Consider the following 16621-nt stretch of genomic DNA (forward strand, 5'->3'; position numbering starts at 1 on the left):
TGATCACGATGAGTGATCCACGTGTCAATCTACTCATGAAAATAACACCAATGAGTATGCGTGTCATCACCAGCGTACTTTTACCAGCAAGAAACGATTCAAAGTTAATAAAAATAATAAAAGCATATTTATAAATTAATCTATACCTGTGATGTTACACCTCTTTTTTGGACTTCCTCGATATTCTTGCAACACCAATACCTCTGGCCAAAAGTCTCGTAATCACGAGATATGTTCGGAACACAACGCATTTGGCAATAGCAATCGGGTGGCTCTACACCTTTCGGCCATACCTTGCAATCTGTAATACATCTATTGGGATCGTTAGGAGAAGGTCCTAAATTAGCCTCCATTTCCCGACGGAAAGCTGCCCGGGAGAATGAGGAGCTCATAGCTGTTTGGTTGGGCTAATTAAAAAAAGTGGAAATTGAATTGCAAGTCTGTGCTCTCAGGGACCACAAGGTGCTCTTTTATAGACGCAGGGCTGCTTGCATGTCCAATCACTTTTAACACAGATATTACCTCGCACTGCTCCACAGTCATCCACGGTTCTGCACTCGCACGCTCCACAGTGCGCACTCATTCCACTAAAAACAACAACAGGACCTATCACTGCTCGTACCAACTGTATTCGCACGCTCCACAGCGTTCACTGCTACAACTTTAAACACGAATTATTGCATCGACCTACTCATCGCATCGCCGACTTTAAACTCGTCGTACTGTCACTGCATCGACCTACTCGTCCAGCACACGGCAAGCCTAGAAGCATCGCCACGTCCTGAAGAGTATGGGTCATCTCACCAACCGGGAGGTGAAACGTGTGCGTCTCCGGACGCCAACGGTCGAGAAGTGCCGCGAGAAGGGACATGTCGAACTGGAACCGTGGAGCCCTGTCCCTAGGTCGACGTGCAGGGTCGGCCATATCTTCCTCCACAAGTCGCGCAATCGGGAGAAGACCTGAAACACGTAACCTGCATCGCGAAAATGAAAATCAAGTTAGAACAAACGGTTAAGGAAACAACTAAAATATGTGACAAATGTAATCCGTACCTAAGAACCCAGCGACGGTGTATCGGCATCGTCGACATGGGCACACGAGCCCGAAACGTCCCTAAGCTGATGTCACGGACCGCAGATATGTACGACCAGTGGCGCTTGTCGACGAGAGCATCTAGCAACTCAGGGGTAGCTCCTTCCTCGTGCACCATACCTGTATAATGAGATTTATTACAAATAATTTCAGAACATAAATAACAATATTAAGCATAATAACATTAATGTAAAAAAATACTAAATAAAATTTCAGAACATAAATTAAGTAATACAACAAATTTTTAATAAAATACTAAATAAAACATAACGTAATAAACTTATAAATGATGCACAACAAATTACATATTATATAACTTCAAATTCCAATTACAGCAATAAAGTTGAACATATATTTAGGGCACATATTACAACAAATATTCGTACGCCAAGACGAAATCAGTTTACGACATATTAGTTCTTAATATTACATAATTTAACATCGAACATGATTGAATAGCGAATGACACAAATGACAATCGTCATCGATCACATAAGGCCATCGTTGTTAGGACGGCGGCCACGACGACCCGTTGCCTGCGGTGCCAGATTTAGAGCAGCTTCAGATGGGCCCGCTCCATCTGTGCGGCCACCATAACTCAATGCCGTACAATACTTGTACGTATGACCCGTCTCATGGCACTTCGAGCAGAGGCGGACATCTCGACCAGCCTCCGATCGATCCATGTTATTTCTAATGCGTTTCTTCTTGCGTCGGCCCACCCCTTGAAACATTTCTGGATCTGGATCTGGAATGTAAGTTGCATTGTGTCCAGGATCAGTTATGAAGTCTCCAAGGATGCGAAACCCATATATCTCGTGCCTCCAAGTCATCCAAATAGTTTCCTTTATGAAGTAATTTGAGGCATACATACGAGCCTGTAGTCCACCAGCTTCAAAACAGACAGCAATGACATGTGTGCACGGCAGGTGCAGCAGCTTTGGCTTATGACATGAGTAAATACAAGAATCAGGACGGAGAACACACTCCTGCACATGCTTCTCACGCCGGCCCCCCATTCGGCCTTTGTCCCTACACATCACCTCGTACCGACGTTCCATAGAGCCAACTGGAGTCACCCGATGTAAACGGGCCTTTTTGAAAACTTCCTCCATATGCTCCGTAACCTTGTATCCGTAAACTTTGCGATTATCGACCATATCTTTCTGTGCCACAGTGTAACGGTCCCTGAAGTACTCGCAAGTGCGATACAAGAAGAACTCCACGATCCCAACAAGTGGCAATGATCTTACACCACGCAGCACCCAATTGTATACCTCGGCTAGGTTCGTAGTCATTAAACCGTACCTAGCACCTCCTTCATCAAACAGTAAAGCCCATTTCTCTTTTGGTTCGTGCTCAATCCACTCAGAGAATGTCTTAATTGCCTTTCTCCTTTTGCGCCAGACATTCGGACCGTCCAAGCCCACATCTTCAAGCGAGACCTGGTCGTCGTCCTCTGTATTGACAGATCTCTTCGCTAGCTCCGCCGTTTGCTTTTTTGTTAGCTCATCCAATTTTTTCCATAGGAACTTGAATTTCCTTTCCTGATTCTGGCTGCATAACCGCTTGAATAGCTTCATAAGGATTTTGTTCTTGAACTGGGTCTGAAAGTTTGCCCCCATATGCCTCATGCACCACCTACTCTTTAGGTCCGGCTAAAGTGCAGTCCTACTACGCTCAGTAGAACCATTCTGTATGTCATCGATTGCTTGTAATATACCCTTGTGCCGATCATGAATCAAACACATGTTCTCTACATCTTTGACAATCATATGCTTCACCCTCTGCAAAAACCAATACCAAGTATCCCCTGATTCTTTCTCCACAAAGGCAATTGCCAAAGGCAACAATTGTCTGTTACCATCAGCTGCAACAGCTGTGAGGATTGTGCCTTTATACCTTCCTGTCAAAAATGTCCCATCTATACAAATTACTGGCCGGCAGTGCGGAAACGCCTCAATGCAAGCGCCCAAGGCCAAGAACGACCGTTGGAGTACCTACTTTCCAGGCTTCTGGGCACATGGATACGTTTTCAAGTCGTAGTAGCTACTAGGATTTCTAAGACATATAGTGTGCAGCAATGCCGGTATATTATGATACGAAGCTTCATACGTCCCCCACCTCATCTGCAGCGCTTTCTGTTTCGCTCTGTAAGCTTTGTTGTAGCTAATTTTATATTTAAACTTCTGCTCAACAGCACAAATGATTGACTTAGATTCATAACTAGGATTGTCCACGATCAAAGGGTACATGTAGTTAGCTATGAAATCTGCACTGAGGTTGCGGTGCTGTGGTTCTAATTGCTCAAGCAGGCATGTGTGCTCCATAATTTTTTTAACCTCCCAGAAATCTTGCCACTTGCCCATAGAAGCATACACCCTGAAAAAACATTCGCTTCTCACACAACGCACGTCATATGTTCTCGGACTGCTCTTGAGAACTTTGAACTGTCTTTGCAAAGAGAGAGTCGACCAACGTTTTATAGCTTCCTTCATGTTGTCACTGTTAGCATACACCGAACCGATGCATACCTCATTTTGCCTGTACTCCCAAGACACCGCTTCACCTTCATTTACACTTAATTTTGAAAATTCATAACCGGATCAATTGTGTGGGACATGATAATCTTCGTCGTCGTCATCATCATCATCCGAGGAGTCATCATTCATTGCATTGTGCTATTCTTTACCCTCCCTCTGAAACTCTCCAACTATCTCTGGAATGTTTTCCCCTTCATCAGCCTGACCAGTTGCTTGACGAGGTTCGTGTGCAGCATGTCTATCATCTTCTAAAATCTCAAGTTCACCATCTTTTTCATGAGATTCATGCATCGTCTCAGTTTCTTCGGAAACTATATCTCCCTGGCCTTCATGATCCCCGCTCGCTTCAGTTCTAAAACTAATCTTCTTGAATGCTTGAACAAACAACACAAGCGGTAAGCCTCGGCTACTACTTATATTGACATAGTTCCTCCAGTTTTGCGTCCCTTCAAGCGGCAATAGCTCCCAAAATACTGGTTCCCTTCGACTAACCACTGCCATGACAGAGATCTCATGTTCATCTCGACTAAGGCCGAAAGCTTTAAATAGCCAATTAGATTTTGAAATCCAAGTCCTCTCTCTAGCTCGGGGTATTTTTTTTGTGATCGAGCTAAACTCTGACAAATCTACCCCTTCAGGACCATATCTAACTTCTCCTGACCCATAGAACACTTGAAAATACAAATCATCTGACATGCCTGTCAATATTTACGACAATAATTACTCTTCCTTAGAATTTAATCAACACTAAAAAATAATTCTGCTATTTTTGCATATATCTTAATTATTTCTTTACAATTTTTATTACTGATAACAATTTCTATTTTTCTGTAATATAATATTAATTAATATTATTTTTTATGCGACAAATATGTCTGTTTGAACTCATTAATATTTTCAATTATATTCGTATGTAAACTAATATTTTCAATTACATGTTCTACGATTTTATATCGTAATAATTTATTTTCGAATCACTAATATTTCTATATATAAAAAAATAATTTCTACACATCAAACTATACTCAAATAATTACACGCTAAAAACTATATTCAAAAACACTAATATTTCTAATTCTAATTTACAAACTATTATTAATAAAATTAGAATTTAAAATGTACCTGCGCGCGCCGGCTCGGTGCGGCGGCAGGCGGCCGGGAGAGCGCTGCGAGCGCCCGGCGCGCGTGCGGGAGCCGCGCGGGGGGCGGGCGGGCGGCGGCGCGGGCGCGCGGCGTCGCGGGCAGAGCGGGCGGGAGGCGTCGCGGGCGGATCGGGCGGGCGGGCGGCGTTGGCGGCGCGGGCGAAGCGAGCGGGCGGCGGCGCTGGGGGACGGGCGCACGCGGTTTAAAGGGCCGGACCTTACCGCCGGTTCAACCGGCGGTAGGTTCTTACCGCCGGATCATCTGGCGGTAGGTTCCACCTACCGCCGTTTCAACCGGCGGTAAGGCGCGGCCCACCACGGCCCAGCGCGAAACGATCCTACCGTCGGTTCATCCGGCGGTAACAACCTTCCGCCGGATGAACCGGCGGCTGGGTGACATTTTTGGAAAAAAACAAGATATATATTTTTGATAAATCGAAAAAAAATAAAAATAAAAATAAAAAAAACTCCGTGCTACTGCATGACAGCAGAGCTTTTGTGCTGGATGGGCCTGTGTTGTTTGCTGCGCCTGACAGCCCATGGACCTCAAAGCCACGAAGCCCAGCTAGTGCGAAGCGCCGTCTCTGTGATGAGAGAGAGAGAGAGGGGAGGTGTTTCGACGCTGGCTCCGTGGTACCTTGGTCCGCTGGTCGGGGGGCTCTGCCCGGCATCCACGGAACACCGAGGCCTCGAGCAGCAAAACAAGACTATTTCTTTTCTTCTTCTCCTTTTTCACTCCAACCAAATCCTCTCGAGAGTACTGCTAGTGCCGTAGTGCTTCCTCGCCTCGTCTATCCTGGTCGAATGGTCAGACCTTAACCCAGGGGACAGGCCGCTGACACGTGGGGCCCACGGAGCAGGCTCACCCCGCACGCGCTCCTGCTCCTTTACGCTTTTCTGCCAACGCTGACGCCTTTGCTTCCCCCGCTAGCTTGTTTGAGCTGAGAGTTTCGTGTATGCAGCCTGTTACATGTTTTTGTCATATGCATGAAGCATTAAATACAGTTGAAATAATTAATTAATTGCACAGTATAGCTGATTAGGACGAGATAAATTTTTTAAGTCTAATCAATCTATAATTAAACATTAATTATAAAATAACAACAAAATTTACTACATTACCAAAAATCCAAACTTTTCGCGAACTAAACACAGTCTCATTCGCACGCTGGTTCGTTTCAAAACCGTACGCATTATGGCGCTCAACAACCTCTGCCCAATGTTCGACTTCAACCAGGCGTCTTCGTTAGTTGTACTGGGGATGATGCGAGTGCATATGCACGCGTGTCTCCCAGCCAATCCCTGCTCTCGCCTTGAGAGAACTGCCGCTACTTGTGCTGGGTCTCGTGACCCCATAAATCCAAATCTTGGTCGCCCATCCACCTCAACTAGGCCCCTTTGGATTGAAGGATTGGCAAAGGATTTTTAGAGGATTCTGGTTCCTAAGGATTTTTTCCTACACTATCCTTTGGTTCACAGGAAAGAGAAAGGAAATATTCCAGAGGATTTCATTCCTACAGCTAGGTTTTACGGGAAAATAAGCAAGAGCTCAGACCTCTTGGAAACTTTCCTGGCGGGAAAACTATTGCGATCTGCCGCGTCGCTAGCTTCTGCACCGTGCCGCTTTTCCCTGTCCGACGAAACGGTGTCCCTTCCCGCATCTTCCAGATTCCTTTGTGTTTCCTGTGGTGCTGCCAAAGGACTTGTTGTTACTAATCCTATATTTTTTATTCCCATAGGATAGGAGAAACATGACACCCCAATTCCTACATTTTTCCTATCCCTATGTTTTTCCTACCCTCCAATCCAAAGGGGCCCTAAGTTCGTTCATGCACGCAGATGAGATGAGTGGATGGAAAAGAGCGCTCCATCATCTGGGCGTTCGTTGGCAGCATGTACTATAACGATTTTGATTTTCTTGCTCCTCCCGATTCCTAAAAAAAAATGAATTTGGATTTGTCTCCCATGAAATTCAAAGCTCCGCGTTCCGAAACTAGTAGCCAATAGTATTTTATTCTTGTGGTGGTGCTCTGTTAAAAATTTTGTACAAGGAAGCTATTTTAATTTAACCCTCTTTTGTTTATGCCAGCTTGAAATTACTAAAGGTTTGTTTTGCAAAAGAAATTACTCTAATTACTAATGCTCTGCAAGTCGCATCGGGCATAGGTTTTGTCTCTTACGCACATTGGGTGCGTTTAGATCCTTGAAAAGGTGGGGAAAAAAGTCACATCAGACATAATAGCACACTGTATCACTTTTCATTTGTTTGTGAAAAATATTGTCCTACCATGACCTAACTAGACTCAAAAGATTCGTCTCGCAACGTACATCAAAACTATGCAATTAGTTTTTTTATTTACCTACATTTAGTACTCCATGCATGGGTCATTTGCTATATTTAATGTTTCGATGTGATGGAAAGTTTGGAATTTTTGTGGGATCTAAACACACCCATTATCGTTATGTAAGGTGGGTTGGTTAAGCGCCCCTTTCACTATCAATGTAACGGATGTTTTTTATTTAGTTGTGATTAGGACAAGTAAACAGCATGCTAGTATGTTTGTAACCAACATAGCAGCATGCGTGTTATACTACTACCTCTGTTCTAAATTGTAATTCGTTTGACTTTTTTTTTACTCTAAGTCTGATCACTCGTCTTATTCAAAAGATTTGTGCAAACATTGTCAAATTTAAGTCATTTTTGAAGATTTTGTATTGATAAAGCAACCCACAACAAAAGAAATGAAGTGATATTTTGTATAAATTTTTAAATAAGATGAGTGGTTAAATTTGGAATCAAAAAAGTCAAATGACCTACAATTTGAAACGGATGGAATAGTTGTCAGCAGATATACTAACAAACATGACCAGTTTGGTTGGGAAGTTCGGCTACAAGTGGTTATTGGCTTATTGCCGTTGCCTCCATACTACAGTTGGAATTACCAAACTTGCCACACATATGCAATGAATCATTAGAGGCAGAGAACAAGTAAATGAAATGCTAGTAATTTTGGATCTAAAAAACACCAGACTCTACAGATTCTCCAAAAAATGGGAAAAATAAAACAAATTCCACAAACTTGCATGGAATGTGCATAAACCTTGCATGAAAATTTGACTAGAGATCTACCATGCCACCATCACATTCTCTTCATAGATTCATTCATATGGAGGGCACACACACCCTTTTTATTATTTTTCAGAAAAGAAACACCCTACACAAATTAAAATATTTTCTCAACCAGGCAGCCCAATACCCTATACTTAATTTATTCCTGTCCACATCCACTACGAAAATATAAAAATAAAAAAAATCTCCTTTCCTCTCCTACCCTCTCCTCTTCCTCCCTCTTCATCTCCCTCGGCTCCATTCTCTCATGGAAGCTGCTCCCGCAGGGATCAGAACCCGAGCTTGCCCGCAGCCCACTCCCGCGGGCCCCACGCGCCCCGCTCCTTGCTCCTGCCAGCCATTGCCCTGTTCTCGATCTGAATATCTGATCCGTCGAATTCGGGCGCACCTGGGGCTGCATTTGTTTTCCCTCGTCAAGATTCGCTTCGGCGGGGCCGTCCCCGCCCGATTTCGCCGGGTCGTTTGGGCCGTTCTTGCCAGATTTGTTCCGGCTCCCGTGGTCGGGACCGGTTGGTGGTCGGGTGGAGCTACGGAAGGAATCAAATTCCAATCTTTTCCAGTCACCTTCTTCCCCAATTAGCTGGGATCAGTGTGGATTCTGACTCGTAGGTCCTTGGCTTTCCCCCGCGAGCCTCACGTTGGTGTGTTTATGCCATTTATTACCTCGCGATTTGTATCTGCTGTTTGTGTGAAAATCTGAGAGTGTGGAGATTTGGGAGGTCTTCTCCCTCCTGTGCTCTATGAGGAGCAGCTTCCTGTCGGAGTCGCCGTGCGACGAGCAGCACATCCATGGCTACGGGTTCAACCCCCAGTCATGGCTGCAGGTGGAGCGGGGCAAGCTGCCCAAGTCATCCTACTCGCCGTCCTCCATGTGAGCCCCCCTTTCAACGCCATTCCACATTTTGCTCACTCATTAGCTCAGTTCGACTTCTCACTGTGATTCTGCTGAATTGGATTTCCTGATTAACTTCGGTTCGTTGCTACGTGCAGTGAGTCTCTCATCAAGATTGCTGAGCCGCCGGTAGTGCCATTGTATAAGCCTTTGGATTATGTCGATGTTCTATCGAGGATCCACGAGGAGATGGAGCAATGCATGCCGAGTGAGCGACCAGGGCTGTATCTGGTCCAATCCCAGGTGTTTAGGGGCCTTGGGGAGGCGAAATTGTGCCAGAGGAGCCTGCACTCTGCGTGGCGCTGTGCAACCACTGTGCATGAAAAGGTCATATTTGGGGCGTGGTTGCGGTATAAGAAGCGTGGGGAGGAGATCATATCTGATGTGCTTGCATCATGTAGGAAGTGCTGCCGAGAGTTTGGCCCACTTGATATTGCTTCTGAGATGCCAGTGGGGAATTTTCAGATATTTGGTTCGTGTGAGATGGGCTCCTCATCTCGAGTTTCTTCCAAGGTGACATTTCGAATACGAGATGGGAGGGTGACATGTGATAGGTGCAAGATTGCATCTTTGTCGATCCCATTTTTCTCCATGCTTAATGGACCATTTACTGAGTCACAGCTTGAGCTTGTTGATTTGTCGGAGAATGGTATTTCATTGGAGGGCATGAGAGCTGTTTCCGAGTTTAGTTCTACTTATAACTTAGGGGATTTGCCTTTGGAAATCTTGTTGGAGATCCTGGTGTTTGCAAACACATTTTGTTGTGACAGGCTAAAGGATGCCTGTGATAGGAAACTGGCTTCGTTTGTTTCATCAAGGCAGGATGCTGTTGAGCTCATGGCGTTGGCATTTGAAGAAAATGCGCCAGTTCTTGCTGCTTCTTGCTTGCAAATGCTTTTACAGGAGCTTCCTGATTGTCTAACTGACGATCTAGTAATTAGCCTATTCTTGGGTGCGACTGCACAGCAACAGCTTATCATGGTCGGACAAGCCTCCTTTTTGCTATACTGCTTGCTTAGTGAAGTTGCAATGAACATTGATCCGAGGACAGAGACAACTGCATGCTTATCAGAGAAGCTTGTTCAGTTAGCAGTTACCCCTACTCAGAAGCAAATAGCTTTTCATCAACTTGGATGCATTAGACTTTTGAGAAAGGAATATAACCAAGCTGAACGCCCATTTGAGATTGCCTTCTCTGCTGGTCATATATATTCCATTGCTGGTCTTGCTAGAATCGCTGGTACGCAAGGCCAAAAGGCTTTGGCTTATGAGAAACTCAGTTCAGTCATAGCATCTAATCTGCCATTAGGGTGGATGTATCTGGAGAGATCTTTGTATTCTGAAGGTGATAGAAAGTTGGCGGACCTTGACAAAGCAACTGAGCTGGATCCTACTCTTACTTACCCTTACATGTACCGAGCTGCATCCTTGATGAGAAAGAAAGATGCTAAACTTGCCTTGGAGGAAATTAACCGACTCTTGGGTTTCAAGTTAGCATTGGAGTGCCTGGAGCTCCGGATTTGTTTATACTTGGCTCTAGAAGACTACAAGTCTGCCATCTGTGATATCCATGCGATTCTCACTCTTTCACCTGATTATCGGATGTTGGAGGGACGTGTAGCTGCTTCCAAAATTGGCACTCTTCTCAGTGCACATGTCGAGCAGTGGAATACAGCTGAGTGTTGGCTCCAACTGTATGAGCGCTGGTCATCAGTGGATGATATTGGTTCCCTTTCAGTGATCTACCGGATGCTTGAGTCAGATGCTGCAAAAGGTGTTCTGTACTTTAGGCAATCTTTACTGCTCCTCAGGTAAATTCTACTACCAATCTCCCAGATGAATCTGTTATGGTCTCCAGTTCAATGACTGGTGGTGCTTGATATTTGTGCTTCCAGGTTGAACTGTCCTGAGGCAGCGATGCGCAGTTTGCAGTCCGCAAGACATCATGCTGCAACTGAGCATGAACGACTAGTATATGAGGGGTGGCTTTTGTATGACACTGGACACTGTGAGGAGGCTCTACAAAAAGCAGAAGAATCTATTTCTATTCAAAGGTCATTTGAGGCTTTCTTTCTGAAAGCCTACGTTTTGGCTGACTCAGGAGTTGATCCATCTTATTCTGCGACTGTTATCTCGCTTCTTGAAGATGCATTGAAATGCCCTTCAGACCGGCTTCGGAAGGGTCAGGTCGTGCTTCTGTTTACCAATGCAAAAGTGATTCCTGATATTCTTTACTTTTGGTAATTTATGCATTTGAACTTTAGTTTAGCATCTCCCATATATTAAACTTGGTAAAGTCAAGGACAAAACTTGGTTTATCCAATGTTGCTGTGAATTTTTTAAGATTTTCTATTGTTAGGCACAAAATGATCCAAACGCACTCTTAATATTTAAGCATGTAGCATGGTGCTTGCAGCTGTATTAACTGGCATGGAGAAATGGGAATTGAGGGAGAAAAAATATTATAGTATCTATGATGGCTGTCATGAATCCCATGGTCCTCGGTAGTGAGGTGTGATCACTGCAATTTAGTGTGTGAATATATTAATAGAATTGAAAAACTTCAGGAATTTGAACAACATGAAAGGTGTTGATATACTTATTCATGAAGTTGTGTCTAACGAATACATTCCGACCTTCATCTTGATTGACATTGATCCACCAAGTACACACACAATAGCAACCGGAATGTTGCACAATGTTTAAGAGTACCAAGAAATCTGAGATTTATGCATGTGTGGTTGGTATCGTGTCCAGTAAGTCTGTCCATATTGCTCATTGTGGTACCAGGGGCCATTAACACTTTCTGTACATTATTTTACCTGCAGGCTTTGAACAATCTTGGTGGTGTCTACGTTGATTGTGGAAAATTAGATTTAGCAGCTGATTGCTATACAAGTGCCCTGAAGATTCGACACACTAGGGCTCATCAAGGTCTTGCTCGTGTTCATTTCCTCAGGAACAACAGGGAAGCTGCATATGAGGAAATGACAAAATTGATAGAGAAAGCTAAAAACAATGCTTCAGCTTATGAGAAGCGCTCAGAATATTGTGAGCGAGAACAAACTATGTCAGATTTGCAAACAGTGACCCAATTGGATCCTTTACGTGTTTATCCGTACAGATATCGAGCAGCAGGTTAGATCAAATTGAAACTTCTCTTCATGTTTTCTTCTTGGATTCAACATAAAAAACCAGCATCATACCTTCAGATGAAGCATCATATTAGTGTGTCTATACATTTACATTTTCTTTGCTAGCTGTTGCTACTTGACCCATGTTTTAGGGTTTAGGGTGTAAATATTCTCTGAAATGTATATACTATGCTTCTTATATAAAATGTCCGATACTGTAACCATTGTTCAATACAGCTTTATACTCAAATTTGTTTTAAGCAAAGTGTAGTGAATTACTCTACTCTGTTTGCCATTGTGGATTACCATATTATTTCAACCTCAGGTTCAACTATACCCTTTAGTCATGGACTATAGCTACAAAGACTTGTCCCCAGCGGGGGATTCCCCCGCTGTACAGTTTTCAAAAAAAAAAAAAAACAAAGACTTGTCCCTTTTTCCCGGATTGTATCACTTTGCAAAATTCCTCTTAACATTTGATCTATGTTTTGGACCCTGCACCACTTCAATTAGTGCAGCTGATGAGAATTGAATAGGCTATTGCTAGAATGAGAACCACTCGTGAAAATATGCAAAGGTGCAAAGAGACTCACCTTGTGAAAACTACAGTGAAACTACATCTCATTCATCTTTTCATGTGATAGCTCCTCCACAGAATATCAATGTAACTAAAATGCTATGTTGGTTTTTAATTTTACAGTGCTGATGGATAGCCACAAGGAAAATGATGCAATAGCGGAGCTCAGCCGCGCCATCACCTTCAAAGCTGACCTCCACTTGCTGCATCTTCGGGCGGCATTCCACGAGCACATCGGGGATGTCCCAAGCGCTCTCCGTGATTGTAGAGCCGCCCTCTCGTTGGACCCAAATCACCAGGAAATGCTAGAGCTTCAGAAACGTGTGAACAGCCAAGAGCCCTGACGCACTGTGGTGCTATATTGTGTACTTGTATACCACGTAGGTGCACCTCATGACAGCCTCAACTTGATTCATTGTTCTTGGTTTGATTCTTAATTAATCACCATCATATGGTGTTTTAAGCAAGAAAGTAAAAAAGAGAAAACCGATTCTATGGAAGCCCGCATTGATAAAGCTTTTAAACTCGATGCTTGTGGCTTCTGTAAAAGTAATGTGCTAATCACTGAACTGTATCCTGATAAAGTGACTCTCGTGCATAATGTAATTATCAGGGTCTCTTCTCCCCGGTATCCAGTTTTTACTAAAATTAACCATGACAGTAAATTGCGATCCATCTGAGGATCTACCTGCCTGTGCAGTTACAGTAGCTTTGATTGTATATAACTTCGCGATACATGGTGTATCTTGTTCAGGGATTTTTCGTTAAAGAACCCTGCTTGGAGTTGTACCTGCATGATCACTGTCTCAATAACGTTTTTCTCCCCATTGTTTCCCTATTCAGAGTTTGTTCATTCGTAATGACATAAACTTGTTCATTGAGTGTGAGCCTGCAACTCGTATACACTTTTCATACACATTTCCATTGTAACTACAGCTGTGCTGAACAAAAGTCAACATGTTCTACACAGCTTTATCAAGAATATCATAGCAGGTAAAAATACAGCTTCCGTGAACCAAATTATCTGAATAATCTGCTACTGCTAGGGCGTCATCAGAATTCAGAACAGCTGTTTGGTAAAGTGATCTGGCCTGATGTCATGATGGGTCTTGGGGAACCATCCAAGTGCATTGACCGGCATCAGGATCTTCTGAAATGGGTAGTAGTGTACTGGTACAGTGACAGATTATGCTTGACACCTTCCAACCACTTTGTTTTCGAGCTGCTGTGTTGATGGTGATGCCGCAGGCCACAGCCTATGGGCACGCTGGGAATGGTCGCGATGGCGTGCTGACCACGCGGCTGTGCGGTGTATGCTGCTGTTTGGCCGTCTTGTCTGTCTGTCTAGCTGATGACAGCGTTTTAAACAACAAGAGTTTCATGATAATCTTGTTAATGGTTTTGTGGCTGGTTTTCAGTTTTTGCTGTGGGAGTCACCAAACCAACCGCTGCAACCACCTCTGGGGGCAGTTAAGCACTGCACACCTGTGACTGTAGACTGTAGTCAGTCCCTTGGCACACGTCTTCTGCTCAATGATCAGGCCTTGTTGAGTTGCAAAAGGATAAACAATTAAATGAAAAGGTTTGCCATGAAGTATGGACTTTGTCCCTAGAGGCACATGCCCAGTTACATTCAGTAATGGAATGGACTAATGGCTGTATTGGGAGCCATCCTATTTTAAGAAGAATTCAAAGTTTGAATTCAAATGGTGGGTCCTTAGTATACTCTGCATTACCAAATACCAATGGCATCGTTCAGGGGGGGTACTAGGCCATGTTTCGGCCGAAATTGATAAGTTCGACATTTTTTGAAAAAAATGGCAAGAGTACTGCCAAATCATATAAGAAGGGGAAGCAAAGATTCATACAGACTTGGAGATATTATTACATAAGATAAAAATGACTCACTCTCAAAGAACAAAGAGCACTAACTAACATTAAAACTAAGATACACCCGACACCCGCAAGAGCCGATCTCCTCCTTGAAGAACGCAATAAGTTCGAATTTGTAAGTTAGCAATATTGATACTTTAGAAACATGGGTAGATATGAATGACATTCGCAACGCCTTGACCATCATCTGACTACCTTGTTTAGTTTTTTAGGTATATAGTTTTTGAAGCATGCAGACACACATTTGAAATATTAAATTAGACTAATAACAAAATAAATTATAGATTCTGCCTGTAAATCGCGAGACAAATTTATTAAGTCTAATTAATTCATCATTAGCAAATGTTTACTGTAGCATCACATTGTTAAATCATCGCAATTAGGCTCAAAAAATTTATATCGCAATTTACACACAAACTGTGCAATTAGTTTTAATTTATTCACATTTAATACTCTATACATGTGTCCAAATATTTGATGAGATATTTTTGAAAAAAAATTGGATCTAAACGAGGAACCTTTTTTATTTTTGCATTTTTCAAAAAAAAAATTTAGAAATATATTTTTGGTTTCAGGTTTTACAGTTCTATACCCCTACCGCCCGGCAGGTGGGCGGTAGGGACCTATATGTAAATAAAAAAAAATTTGCGCAGAGGTCCTTGGAGGGAGCCTGCCGCCCCCCTGCCGGGCGGCAGGCCCTCTACCGCCCTACCAGTTGGCGGCAGGGGGCCTGCAGGCTCCCTCCTCAAATATAAAACTCCGCCCCTTCCCTCTGCGCCCTCATTTTCTGACCACGAGATCCAGAGAGGGGAGAGGGAGAGGGGAGGGGTGAGGGAGGTAAAAAAACCGGCGAAGCCCTGCAGGATTTTGGATCCGAACCGCAGGTAACCAATATTTCTCAACTTTGTCATTCCAGATTTTTTTTATGTTTAATTTTATGATTAGTATTTTTTATTATTGTAAGCACTTAGGGTTCGGATTAGTGGTTATAATTGAAGGCATAGTATATTTGTAGATATTAGATTAATTAAAATGAAGTCTTTGCATGGCCAGATATGTCGAGCAAAGTGACATTTCAAGTTCATTACGGTGACTTCTATAGAATTACTCATGATTCCTATGGAGTAAATCTATCAGCATTAGAAAGAAGACAGTGCAGTCTAGACAAACCCCTAGAGAGGAGTTTTGAGTCCATACGGAAATGTCTTCACAAGATGTTCAATGTGAATTCAAAGACTCATTTGCTTACGGTTCATACCTTGACTTCCTGAGAAGCTAATGGGGATTTCTGGGAGTTGACGCATATAAGTAGTACGGAAGAATGACAACATTACATGCACGCAGCTCTTGAAAGTGGGTGGCCTCTCGCAATGGTAATTCAGATTCACCAGAAGACCAGTGATTTAGGTGAAGGGTCAACACACACAACATCTGACTGGAATGAAGAGATGGAAGAGGATAAAGAAAAAGAGAACGTGCAAGCTCCTGAACCAGAACCAGAACCACAAGGTTTAACAGATGAAGGCGAGCGGATACCTGGAATTGTGGAGGACATGGAGAAAGAAGACCAGGATGCACAAATAATAGAGCAATGTGGGGACTCATCGGACGATGAGGACGATGAGCGCTTCCCAGTGCTAGGTGAATGGCGTAAAGAGGGTTTTGGTAATCCAGTGGTACAAGATATTAGATGTCCGGAGTTTGAATACAGAGTGAATGAGGTCATACAAGTGGCAAAGTATCGTACCATTGAGGATGTGAAGGATGCTGGGAAGCTCCGGGCTGTATCTCTGAGGAAGGAATTCAGAGTACTGAAGTCTAGCAGCAAAGAATACGAGGTGAGGTGTGCAGATAGAGATTGTACATGGCGAGTGCATGCATACAAGGGAAAGTTCAAGACACACTGGGAATGTTTAATTGTTACACCACATACTTGTAGATTGACAGGTGTTGTGGGATATCATCGTAATATCACATCAACTTTCGTGGCTAAGAAGATGTATGGGGTGATTCTTGACAAAATGGATTATGAGCCTGCATTGATAATTAGGGACATTGAACAGAATTTCCAGTATGTGATCAGCTATGCAAAGGCTTGGCGGGCTAAACAAAAAGTATTTGAGATGAGGTTTGGCACTTATGAAGCATCATATGACAACATACCTCGTATGCTTGAAGCAATTGTGCAAAGAAATCCTGGAAGTGCTTTTGATACAT

At 43.3% G+C, this 16621-nt stretch overlaps 1 protein-coding gene across 2 annotated transcripts; it reads left to right on the top strand.

The window, feature by feature from the left end:
• The first annotated feature begins 8098 nt into the window (after positions 1 to 8098).
• Positions 8099 to 13306, top strand: LOC120663617 (ETO1-like protein 1). 2 transcript variants are annotated; one of them, XM_039942483.1, is made up of 5 exons: positions 8099 to 8779; positions 8899 to 10611; positions 10696 to 11014; positions 11629 to 11938; positions 12635 to 13306. In XM_039942483.1, the coding sequence occupies exons 1-5, from the start codon at positions 8649 to 8651 to the stop codon at positions 12853 to 12855; spliced, it is 2694 nt and encodes an 897-aa protein (XP_039798417.1). In that variant the 5' UTR covers positions 8099 to 8648; the 3' UTR covers positions 12856 to 13306. The 2 variants fall into 2 exon arrangements, with proteins under 2 accessions (XP_039798417.1, XP_039798428.1); XM_039942494.1 differs by having other exon boundaries at positions 10696 to 10987.
• Positions 13307 to 16621: the final 3315 nt, after the last annotated feature.

Source organism: Panicum virgatum, chromosome 2K (assembly GCF_016808335.1).
Source record: "Panicum virgatum strain AP13 chromosome 2K, P.virgatum_v5, whole genome shotgun sequence".
In the NCBI taxonomy this organism is placed as follows: Eukaryota; Viridiplantae; Streptophyta; class Magnoliopsida; order Poales; family Poaceae; genus Panicum; species Panicum virgatum.

Coding starts and splice junctions, on each gene's coding strand:
- LOC120663617 (XM_039942483.1), top strand. CDS start 8,649: ATGAGGAGCAGCTTCCTGTCGGAGTCGCCGTGCGACGAGCAGCACATC. Junction 8,780..8,898: donor TCCTACTCGCCGTCCTCCAT/GTGAGCCCCCCT, acceptor TGCTACGTGCAG/TGAGTCTCTCATCAAGATTG. Junction 11,015..11,628: donor TTCTGTTTACCAATGCAAAA/GTGATTCCTGAT, acceptor TTTTACCTGCAG/GCTTTGAACAATCTTGGTGG.